The sequence below is a fragment of the Zeus faber genome (assembly GCF_960531495.2).
Source record: "Zeus faber genome assembly, chromosome: 22".
NCBI classification, from domain to species: Eukaryota; Metazoa; Chordata; class Actinopteri; order Zeiformes; family Zeidae; genus Zeus; species Zeus faber.
Window position 1 is genome coordinate 21,438,170 of NC_137209.1, and position 12,343 is coordinate 21,450,512.

General features: G+C 45.0%; 1 protein-coding gene across 1 annotated transcript in view; it reads left to right on the forward strand.

Moving 5' to 3' along the window:
* Window positions 1–8,258, forward strand: part of sec24d (SEC24 homolog D, COPII coat complex component) — a 30,612-nt gene extending 22,354 nt beyond the window's left edge. The window contains exons 16-23 of the mRNA XM_080022821.1: window positions 811–907; window positions 1,351–1,496; window positions 2,164–2,302; window positions 2,726–2,844; window positions 3,458–3,637; window positions 4,675–4,863; window positions 5,325–5,414; window positions 5,936–8,258. Of these exons, the coding sequence (XP_079878947.1) occupies window positions 811–907; window positions 1,351–1,496; window positions 2,164–2,302; window positions 2,726–2,844; window positions 3,458–3,637; window positions 4,675–4,863; window positions 5,325–5,414; window positions 5,936–6,076 (1,101 nt within the window). The 3' untranslated portion in view covers window positions 6,077–8,258. The remainder of the gene's footprint in view (window positions 1–810; window positions 908–1,350; window positions 1,497–2,163; window positions 2,303–2,725; window positions 2,845–3,457; window positions 3,638–4,674; window positions 4,864–5,324; window positions 5,415–5,935) is intronic.
* Window positions 8,259–12,343: the final 4,085 nt, after the last annotated feature.

The window sequence follows — 12,343 nt, forward strand, 5'->3', positions numbered from 1 at the left end:
GTAGAATGTGGACAACAGCGCTCCCCTGTGGTGAGAACATATGACTTTATAATAATACTGGCACCTCGACTTACGACCGCATCTGCGTACCACTAATCCAAGACACCGGCAGCCGTGGTCGCAAAAACTTGTATCGACTTGCGACCGACTGGTCCAAGATACGACCGTGGAAATTTGCAGTTGGCGCGTCAGTCAGCAGCCAGTCAGCAGCCAGTCAGCAGCCAGTCAGCAGCCAGTCAGCAGCCAGTCAGCAGTCAGTCAGTCAGCGGTCAGTCAGCGGGCGGCCTACATGGTGTGTGCACGTAGTTCGTGGCTTATGGATATTTTTTTCATATTTACTGTGTTTGCTGTGTATTTTGTTTATTTTCACCCTTCATGATGTCATCATTCATATGGAAAAATTGCTTCAACATACGACTGTTTTAACATACGACCGTTCTTATAGAACCAATGACAGTCGTAAGTCCAGGTACCACTGTATACTGTATATGCAATGTGCAATAAACAAAAATAAAAATTAAATAAAAAAATATATATATTAAAAAACAGACAAGTAAAACAAATGGAAACAAAAACAAATTAGAAAATATATTAAAAAATATGCAAAAATTCTCAATGTACAATAAACCTAAAAATGAAAACAGTAATAATTAACAAACAAGGAAAAATTGGCAGTATACAATACACTTAAAAATAAAAATGAACCTCAAAGTCAACAGGAAACAAGACACTGCAACTGTAAAGTATAGCCACAAACCTAAAGCTCTTGTCAAACACAGGACGGGACTAACGCCGCCCGTGTGTCCCCAGGTGGAGACGGACGGGCAGCACCTGCTCAGAGACCTGAGGAAGGACGTGGAGAAGAACATCGGCTTCGACGCCATCATGCGGGTTCGCACCAGCACAGGTGGATGAGCTCAGAGGCACCGTCTCAACCCAGTGAAAGGGCTTTGAATGCAGAAACAATCCAGGGGCTGCGGTCGACTGGGCGCCGGGGTTTGCGTCAGCGGCGCTTTAGCTTTTCCCCGGAAATAACGGATCAAGGTTGCGCTGTCATATCGTCCACGTAAAACCGTCTGTTAGTGCGTCGTCTGGTTTTACTGTGTTTTGACCGATTCGAGCTGGCGCCGCATCGCAGGGTCCGATAATTAAGACGACACGCTTCATTGTGATTGGCCTCCAGCGGCGATCAGCGGCCGGCTATCCCTGAATAACCGCCGCTGGTCTGTCGATAATGACCGCTGTCAGGAGCAACCGCTCCTCCGGCTTCACGGCGATAACAGTCGATAGGTGTGTGGCGCGTTTGGGGAGGAAGCGGCAGCGCCCTGACGTGCTCGTTGTCGTCGTCAGGCTTCAGGGCCACGGACTTTTTCGGGGCGGTGCACATGAACAACACCACGGACGTGGAGATGGCGGCGGTGGACTGCGACAAGGCCGTGACCGTTGAGCTGAAGCACGACGACGCGCTGAGCGAGGAGGCCGGGGCGCTCATACAGGTGCTTTGTTATTTTTAAATGGGAAACACTTGGGGTGTTTTTTTTTTTTGTTTGTTTTTTTTAAGTGGCGATCCGTAAGTCGCAAGTTCCAGAATTACGTTCGAAAATTATTTTTTGTTTGTTTTTCAGCGTCTGGCTAAGATGCTCATTTTCTTTTCTGGAAAGTATTCCCTCTTCTGGTTTTATACTACTGTGGCAGACCCCGCCACCAACAATGGGAAACAACATAATTGGGAGCATGTGCTTAAAACAAACACATGGAATAGCTGTTTTCTTATAAAACGGCAACTTAATAGGATCAGATATGTTTTTTTTCAACAAAATGTTACGGAGTACCACTTTAATGTGGTTTCTAATTCACATCCACATCTGACAGATTTCCAATCATTCTACTGTGGCGGACAACTCCACGAACACTGGAAACGGCATATAGAGAAGCACATGCATAACGTTAAATGCACTGAATGGCTCTCTCTTAAAAAGTACCACATAAATAAAGTATAAAATATATTCTTTTCCAACAAATTCATCTTACGGATTACCACTTTAATTTGGTGTCTAAATGACATTGAGCCAAGTGCTTTGACCAGTGCGGTTGACAAAATTGTCCCTTTTTTGTAACTTTGGAGGAGTATGTAAAATGGACTATTTTCTGCGTTTCTCCCAGTGTGCCTTGCTGTACACCACGCTGGGCGGCCAGCGCCGGCTGCGCATCCACAACCTGAGCCTGAACTGCGTTCTGCAGCTCTCTGAGCTCTACAAGAGCTGCGACACCGACGCCCTCGCCAACTTCTTCGCCAAATCAGGTGACGTTTCATCAAAAGATGAACGTACAACACATCATTTTAGTTCATTAAAAATGCATCATACATAGTACTGTATATCAAATATATTCATTCAGTGATCACATTTTTGTCTCACTCTGCATAGTAGTAGATAGGTTGATATAATTATTGGCAATAAACGATAAGGCCTAAAAATGTAAAATGTGTTTATTTAAACATTTTTTTACGTGATTTTAACAAAACTTTGCTTTAAAATGTATTAAACCTAAGAATCCTATAAATGTATTTATTGATTATGGGATGTATAATAGGATAATAGAGTAATGGCAATGAACGATAACCCTAAAAATGTACTAAATTGTGATGTTCCCTTCTTTTTGTTGTTGTTGTTGTTGTTGTTCTTGTTGTTGTTGTTGTTGTCCATCCTCCGCTCCTCCCTGCCAGCGTACCGGGCCATCCTGAGCCAGCCCCTGAAGAGTGTCAGGGAGATCCTGGTCAACCAGACGGCCCACATGCTCGCCTGCTACCGCAAGCACTGCGCCAGCCCGTCCGCCGCCAGCCAGGTCCGCAAAAAACTAAAGAAAAACAAAAGTCACCGACGATCAGGCTGTTATAGAAGGGATAATGTACAGCCAGCCGGTTGTTATCGCAAATTAAGGTAATAATGAGCGACTGGCTGTACATTATCCTGCTTGTTACAGGGCTACTGTATTGATCTGAAATGATTTTATAACTAGTACAACTAGTTTTAATCGACAGCCTCAAATTAACAACAAACCTATTTCCTGTTATTAATGTGAAGTTGGACATTTCCACACACGCCTCTTCAAGTCTTCAGTTGTAGTTTCCATGCTGCGCCACAAGGTGTCGCCATTAGCGAGTGTTGGCAGTGGCCGGCATGAGGCGAGGGATGTAAAACCAGCTGCGTCAGTGGTTGCCCGTGTCAACAGTCATTATTAATTATAACCAAACATTATTATTAATAACCGGACATTGGCCAATACTCAGAAATAACCGCCCACTGATTACAACCGCTGACCAATCAGAACGGAGTATTCCACCAGCCATGTAGTCAGCACTAATTGTGGCCCTTTTACCTTGTGGACGTCAGTCCTTTGAATTTTGAATTTTCCCGAAATCCGACCGCTCTTTGGTTTGAAAACTCTTCCTTCTCAGCTGATCCTGCCGGACGCCATGAAGGTGTTCCCCGTCTACATGAACAGCCTGATGAAGACCGCTCCGCTGGTGGGCAGCGCCGAGCTCCAGACGGACGAGCGCGCCCACCTGCGGCTCGCCGTCATGGCCATGGGGGTGGAGGACACCCAGCTGCTGCTCTACCCACGGCTCATCCCGCTGGTGAGGGGAGGGGGCGGAGGGGAGGCCGTAGGGGTCACTACAGACCGGGGACTTGGATCTAATTCAAACTGGATGATTCCTGGTGAAATTGTAATTGTTTCCTTAAAGTGTTAAAGTGCCTGTGTGGCAATTCCTGTGTGTATGTAAGTGCTAGGAGACAGCCAGGGAGCTAGGAGACACTCTAGGAGACAGCCGAGGAGCTGGGAGACACTCTAGGAGACAGTCTAGGAGCTAGGAGACAGTGGAGGAGCTCGGAGCCAGTCAGGGAGCTCGGAGCCAGTCTAGAAGACAGTCTAGGAGCAAGGTGACACTCTAGGAGACAGCCTAGAAGCTAGGTGACACTCTAGGAGACAGTCTAGGAGCTAGGAGTCAGGGAGTGTCTCCTAGGAGACAGCCTAGGAGCTAGGAGACGCTCTAGGAGACAGCCTGGAAGCTAGGTGACACTCTAGGAGACAGTTTAGGAGCTAGGAGTCAGGGAGTGTCTCCTAGGAGACAGCCTAGGAGCTAGGAGACGCTCTAGGAGACAGCCTAGATGCTAGGTGACACTCTAGGAGACAGTTTAGGAGCTAGGAGTCAGGGAGTGTCTCCTAGGAGACAGCCTAGGAGCTAGGAGACGCTCTAGGAGACAGCCTAGAAGCTAGGTGACACTCTAGAAGACAGTCTAGGAGCTAGGAGTCAGGGAGTGTCTCCTAGGAGACAGCCTAGGAGCTAGGAGACGCTCTAGGAGACAGCCTAGAAGCTAGGTGACACTCTAGGAGACAGTCTAGAAGCTAGGAGTCAGGGAATGTCTCCTAGGAGACAGCCTAGGAGCTAGGAGACGCTCTAGGAGACAGCCTAGAAGCTAGGTGACGCTCTAGGAGAGTCTAGGAGCTAGGAGTCAGGGAGTGTCTCTTAGGAGACAGCCTAGGAGCTAGGTGACACTCTAGGAGACAGTCTATGAGCTAGGAGTCAGGGAGTGTCTCCTAGGAGACAGCCTAGGAGCTAGGAGACGCTCTAGGAGACTGGGAATAACAGGGTGCGATTTTCCTGGCCGGCAGCACAACATGGCCGCCGGAGAGGAGGAGGCGGCGCCCGTGCGCTGCTCGGAGGAGCGTCTGTCCGAGGGCGGAGCCTTCCTCCTGGAGAACGGACAGTCCATGTTCCTGTGGCTGGGCCAGGCCGTCCCTCCAGACCTGGTCCAGGACCTGTTCAACCTGCCCTCCCTGGCCCACCTGCAGACGCCCCTGGTCAGCACCTTCCCCCTCTAACTCTATGGAGCAACAACTGTAATTCAACAGTTCATCCATCTCCCAAGAACTGATACATTGATATGGATATTATGGAAATGGTTATTGTGGATATATATATTATGGATATGGATGTGGATATTATGGATATTACGGATATTTTGGAAATGGAGGAGATCAGGAGGTAGAGCTGGTCGTCTAGTACTCTAAACGTCACCGGTTCGATCCCATGCTCCTCCTGCTCGCACGCTGTAGTCTCCTTGAGCAAGACACTTAACCCCTCATTGCTCCTGGTGGCTGCGTCCGTCGGTGTTTGAATAATTGGAAGTGGCTTTGGATAAAAGCGTCTGCTGAATGTGAAGTAAATGTAGATATTATGGATATTAATGCCAGATCTCTTACCTTAACGTGTTGAAGTGGATCGACTGTTTTTGGGACCTTTTTCCCCCCGTGTTTTCCAGAGCGTTCTGCCAGAGCTGGATAACCCTCAGTCCCAGAGGGTCCGAGCCCTCATCGGCAGCCTGCTGCTCAAGAGGCCCAACTCCATGAAGGTAGGAAACCCCACAACCACTAGAACCCTGCTTATAATTGTTATGAGAATTTATGGAAAGATTTCCCACTTGATTTTGGTGATTGAGGCGGTGGTTGTATTAAATGGATCTGATTTGTTTAGAGTTAATGGTTCCATTGCTGCGTTGCCATTTGGACCAATCACAAAAGAACTTCCACAGAAGTTTTAGGATATGGCCCGGATCGCTCTTCTTAATCCAAAATTAGGAAAAATTGTAAAAGAAGAATGAGCGAAAATGATTGGAAAATCTTGGATTTTTTTTTTGGATAAAAAGGAAAAATCTGGAGAAGATAAGTGAGCGAAGATTTGTAAAAAATTTGAATAAGAAAACGGTCAAAGTAAAACTTTTGTGTGTGCGTGCGCGTGTGTGCGCGCGTGTGTGTGTGTGTGTGTGTGTGTGTGTGTGTGTGTGTGTGTGTGTGTGTGTGTGTGTGTGTGTGTGTGTGTGTGTGTGTGTGTGTGTGTGTGTGTGTGTGTGTGTGTGTGTGTGTGCCCTCTCAGCTCCAGATCGTGCGGCAGAAGGACAAGCCCGAGGTGCTGTTCCGCCAGTTCCTGGTGGAGGACAAGGGCCTCCACGGCGGAGCGTCCTACATGGACTTCCTCTGTTACGTCCACCGGGAGATCAGGCAGCTGCTCACCTAACGCCGACCCAACACACACACACACACACACACACACACACACACACACACACACACACACACACACACACACACACACACACACACACACACACACACCTCTAGCCTTACGCCCTGTTCACACCTGGTGGTGGCCAAGGGACACATGGAGGTCAGGGGACGCCCGGCGGTCATGGCACCAATGTGTCCACATTAGTTTAGTGTGTCCGTGTGCCCCTCGTCCACATTGACAAGACGGCCCATATACTAACTCATGAGGTCCAGTTTGCTAGTACCGGGCAGGACTCCCCTTTGTCCCCCCCTCTGTGGTGAAAATCAAGCGATCTGTTTAAAAAAAAAAAAAAAGTTAAATAAAAAGTGGCCATGATTTGGAAACATAAAGCGAATAAATAAGCGAATATTTGTCAAAAACAGCTCAGATCCGCTCTCCGACCGGATCGGGCCCGGCCTGGGTCCTGAGGTTACCACCAGGTGTGAACGGGGCCTTGCACAGGGGCTCTTCGGGGACATTCCTACGTCTCCCAGGTTTGGGTCTCACTCGGTTCCCCATTCACTCCCTCGGCTCGGTGTGGAAGACGGACAGAACCTTTTCGGACGCGCCCTGGAAGACTCCCAAGCTGCCTTCTCCAACAAGCCTTTTCCAAAAACATGATCATCATGTTTCGTCTTTTGGACACGGATGGAACCCCGCCCCCTTGTGGTTTTACAGAGGAATATACAGTAACGGGCAATGTGCATCAAGTGTTCTCTTATCTTAGAATAAATACGCATTCCACCACGTCGAGGCCACGTGGGACTTCAATGCCGCCATTCCAGAAACGCTGAAATACTTCTAAGCATGTTTAGTTTGTTAAGCAGTATAATTATAATACACAGTACTTTTCTATTAGGCAAGATAGAATATTTCTATCGTGTTTCTAAGACATTATTGTACCGTTTTTTCCCCTCCGTTTACAGATAAATAAGGGTTTGTTTGGACGCATTTGTTTAGTAGTTTCAATTTTGAGTAATTGCAGATTTGTCATGAACGTCCTCTTTATTTCCTGTCCCGTACATATGCATCTATGAATATGCATAATTAACTTATTTATTACCATTATTGACACGAGCCCTATTTCAATTGACACAAAATCCCAGTGAGAGACTTAAGCCTTTAAGAAAAGGCACAGCGGACAGAGGTCCCTGGGTCTAGACTCAAAACGTGTTCTCCTCCATCTGTAAACCACAGACGTGTAACTGTCTGTCTGTCTGGCCTTGGTTGGGTGTGTTGGCGGTCCCGACGGAAAAGCAAAACCGCCCTACTCCATCCTTACGCGGTCCTTTGGTCCAGACAGGAAACCAAAGACGACCCGCTCCGTTCGTACGCCGCAACCAGTCGACTTACAGTTCTCGGACGGTTGTACCGCGGTCCAGAAAACCAAAGAAACCGAGAAGACCAAAGGTGACCTTTTCACGTAGTTCACTGCTGGATTGTGTCGACGTCTTTAAAAAGCAGCTAAAGGACCCGTGGCTTCAGATTGGTCCTTGGTTTATTTTATGTCTTTGTATCTTATCTGCTTTTTATTTGACCACTTTAATCCTTTTTATTTGGTCGTGACTGTCTGGAGAGGTGCAACGGTATATAAATAAACGTTATTTAGTTTAGTACCATCCCTGAGAAATGCCATGTCCTCTCACGACCCCTGGCCGTGCGTGTCTTTTCCACAATCGGGTCCAAATCATCGCTCAATCATGGCAAATTGAGTCCATATTGCCAACATTTTTGCCATGAAACATTCCATCAAAATGTGTCCTATCCTTTTCTTTTTTGTTTGTATTTTTTTAGAAACAGATTTAATGCTTCTGTGTGAATGGTATTATCATCCGTTTGATAAAAATGATATGATGACGTCAATTAGTTGTTTCTTTATGAATCTTATAAAATCCTTGTGTAATGTTGCCATCTGCCTTAAGTTGGAATAGACTGTGTTTGATGCCATTCTACAAAAAAACAAAACGGATTTGGTTTGTACGCCAATTGATCTCAGGTAATTTGAGCAGCAAATTGGAACCAATGATAAAAGTGCAACTGGAAGAACTTCATCTTTGAAGTGGATTGAGGAAATTCATGTTTTTTTCATGTATATTGTTAATGCCAAACTCGACACAATTCACTTGGTTTTGATTAAAATCCTGACAAAGTATTGATCCTCGTGCCTCCTTACCTCCCTGACAAACCTGGACTATTGACCTGTTACCTGGACTACGTTCCTGTTGAGGTTAGGTTGTGGCAGTTGCAAAAAGTAGTTTTGAACAAAAGGTTATGTGTCCATCCAAGTGCTGTTCCTCTAATCAGATGGTTGGAGACCGCCAGGCTTTGTGAGACTCAGCGGCTGGCTGGTTTTAAGGCCAGTGTATTTTTGAAAGCTGCAACACAAGGGCACCTTAAAAAAGTGGTCCTGGCGCTGCTGTCACAGGCTTGAGGCCTGTTTGCTACATCCAAGCCCCGGTGAAGGACTGATTGAAGGACACAACTATGCTTCATAAGTCTCAGTGGCTCAACGCGATGAGTTGGCTGTCGGAGTTCTGAGACTTGCAGGTTCAATACCAGGTATGAATTTAAAATCCGGCACTATAAGTATGAATGTGACTGGTTGATAAGTTGTCTCCCAGTGTTCTTGTCACAGGTTTAAGTAGCTGCTTTTCTGTTCAAGTCCAGTTCCTTTAATCAGATGATTAGGGGACACATCAGCCCTGTATGAGACTCTGTGGCTCAAGAAGCTAATTCCTTGGACAGCAGACTTGGTGTTCCAACACTTAACGGTTTGATCCCATGTGCCATTTGAAAGAAATATAAGAGCGACTTTAAAAGCACCTGGAGAACGTGACCAGTTGACGTATGGCCTTCCAGTGCTGGAGTCTGAGTTTGCCTTGTCTATCCAAGATCTATTCCTTCCATCTGATGATTGAAGGGTAAGACCTGGTGGCTCAAAGAATTAAGTCACTGTAGCAGTGCTTTCAGTTTGGTGCCAGCTTTTGGAAGCTCACAAAATGAGAAGCACTTTAAAAGCGCCCGGAGAACAGTCCCGCCTGTGAAGGGGAGCTGGTGGTGTGATGGAGTTGTTGTCGCAAACCCGAGCAAGCATCTGCGGATATCGGGCTCGACTCCCTCTGTGCCCCGGCGACCGGATCATCAATGACAACAAATCCTGCTGTGGTGGGTCTGGGGGGGGACTTGGCACCCCCCCAGCCTCAGGGAACCATGAATGGAGGGGGTTTTGGGACACAAAGATGTGAGTGGGAGACATTTTGTGAAAGTTGTCATGGAGCTGGATGTATGAAGTGATGACAGCAGAGTGCCTTCAGTTTGCTCATGCCCATTGACAAGCAGCCCAGCCACATACCAATGACCTTTCCAGTGTTTGAGGATGACAACTGCTCACATCTTGGTTTTCCAAAAGCCCCTGCCTTCATGGTTCCAGGAGGGGTACTTGGCACACTTTCCCCAGACCCACCGCAGCAGGATTTGTTGTCATTGCGATCAGGCTGCCGGGGCACAGAGGGAGTCGAACGCGCCGCCCACCCAACATCCACAGACGCTTTCTCGGGTTTGTGTTGACAACCCCGTCGCAGCACCAGGTCTCCGTCACACTCGGGTCTGTTCTCCGGGCGCTTTTGAAGTCCTTCTCATTTAGGGAGCTTCCAAAAGCCCACCTGGCATCAAGATGTCAGGTCAGGAAGTTGAAAGCTCCGCTACAGTGACTTAACTCTTTGAGCCAACAGGTCTTTAGCAGCTCAGCCTTCTTCTCCAATCATCACATGAAAGGAATAGATGAGCCAAACTTGGACCTCAGCACCTGAAGGCTGCACCTCAACCGGTCACATTTGCACTGCTGTGTTCTCCGGGTGCTTTTAAAGTTGCTCTTAAAATCTGTACACAGTCAGCGATCACGGCATCCAGTACGCAGATTCTACATTTATGATCATTCAGTTGGAAAGAGGGAGGGTTTTAACACTGTACATTAATACACCGCGTTCCAAATTATTATGCAAATGATATTTTTTTCTGATTTTCCTAAGTAGTCGATGCAAATGACAGTCAGTATAATTTTGAAGTAATCAACCGTTCGGGTATCATTCAAATGTTATTGAACAAACCTCCCAATGATAACAGTAATTTTTTCAAAAATAAAAAACTCAAAATGCACTGTTCCAAATTATCATGCACACCAGAGATTCAAAACATTTTATAGGTTGTAAAGAACAGAAAATGGTCATTTGTTGAATGTGCAGCATTAGGAGTCATATTTACTGGAATCAAAAGCTATTTCAATCAAAAGCATCTTAACAGGCCAAGTTCCATGTAAACATTGGAGCCTTCTTTCATATCACCTTCACTATTCCTGCCTCCATTGAACTTGTGAGTTTTTGGAGAGTTTCTGCTTGAATTTCTTTGCAGGATGTCAGAACAACCTCCCAGAGCTGCTGGTTTGATGCCAACTGCCTCCACCCTCATAGATCTTTTTCTTGAGGATGCTCCAAAGGTTCTCAATAGGGTTGAGGTCAGGGGAGGATGGGGGCCACAGCATGAGTTTCTCTCCTTTTATGCCCATAGCAGCCAATGACAGAGGTATTCTGTGCATTGTTAGGCATGAAGATGGTTTTACCTCTTCACAGTACGATGATCACGCTTAAGTATTCGTGAAATATCTAATGTTTTCATACCTTGTCCAAGGCATTGCACTATTTGAGGCTTTTCGGCAGCAGAGGGATCCTTTTTGTTTCCCATGTTGCTTGAAACCTGTGGTCTGCTTAATAATGTGGAACGTCCTTCTTAAGTAGTTTTCCTTTAATTGGGCTCACCTGGCAAACCAATTATCACAGGTGTCTGAGATTGATTTCAGTGATCCAAAGAGCCCTGAGAAACAAAACCATCCATGAGTTTAATTGAAAAACAAAAAATTAAATGTTTAGGACACGTAAATCCAATTTGCACAATAATTTGGAACACGGTGTACATACTTTTTAAATGTTTTTGTATCCCTTGCAAAACAGTTACATGGGTTGTGCCAACTTACCTCCACCAGGTGGTGCTATCGACCCTATTTATTTGAAAACTTTTTTCAAACCTAAGTTTTGTTGCATCACCACTTTTTTGTGTCATGGTTGTACCCAATGATTTATTAAAATATAAGTTAAATATGATTTTTTTTCCCCTTTCAGAAGCTTATTAAAAATTGATTAAACAATAATACAAATTGTGAAAATAAATCATAATCATTTCACATTTTCTTGAGCTTAGTTATATTTTGCCCTTAGCAACTCTCCAATACTAAGCAAAAAGGAAAAAGGGGGAAAAAAAAAAAGTGTTTTTTTTTGTGTTGTTTTTTTTAAGATAAAGAAAAGGTGTATTCTCGCATTCAAGGTATTAAATCCAATAATCCAAAAAACGATTTAATCCCTATTCGGAACAGACAAAATAAATAAAGTGACAGACAAGCATAACAATAAATAAATCCTACACCCACTGACAGCAGACAGTTAAAGGGGGGATTTTGTCAGTGGTGAAATTAAAATGAATTTATAATGTGTATTTTTCTCTACTTGATTACAGTACAAACTGCTTTTCGGAACCATATTGAAATGCATACATTAGCTTTAAGAGCAATACAGTTAGAATATTCTTCAGCAAAGTGAAAATACATGCTCTTCCTTCATTCATGCCTTTAAGGACGGCTCACATGCCTCGCTGGGGAGTTATGCACCTGCATTCCATTCCATTATAAACATAATCATTAATAATGATCAATGACGTGGTTAAGTATTTATAGTTAGTAGTTGAACCTTTTTCCACATTGGTGGATGTTTGATGACATTTCTCATTAAATAAATTAAATAATCATAAAAAATGAGTTTGGTGTTCACTCAGATTCCCATTTGTCCAATATTACAAAGACCCTTTTTTTTTCCGGGCTCGTACGACAGACATGGCTATGGTTTGTCTCTTGGAAAATTATTAAAATTTTAAATGTATACATCTCGAAGCTGGCATGAATGAGTGAATGCAAACCCGATGAGGGAGAAAGCTGCAGGTTACTAGTAATGGAAAAGTGTCAACCCCTATACGTACAAAGTCCATATATGGGTTTACCAACAAACCCTTTTAAAAACGAATAGAAACCCAAAATTAACCCGAGAGTGAGGATTTGGTCTCATACTGTACAACCCACTACGCTTTGTACAATCACCATAGTACTGTAGTAAACTCAAACAAAAGTCAAAAATCTTT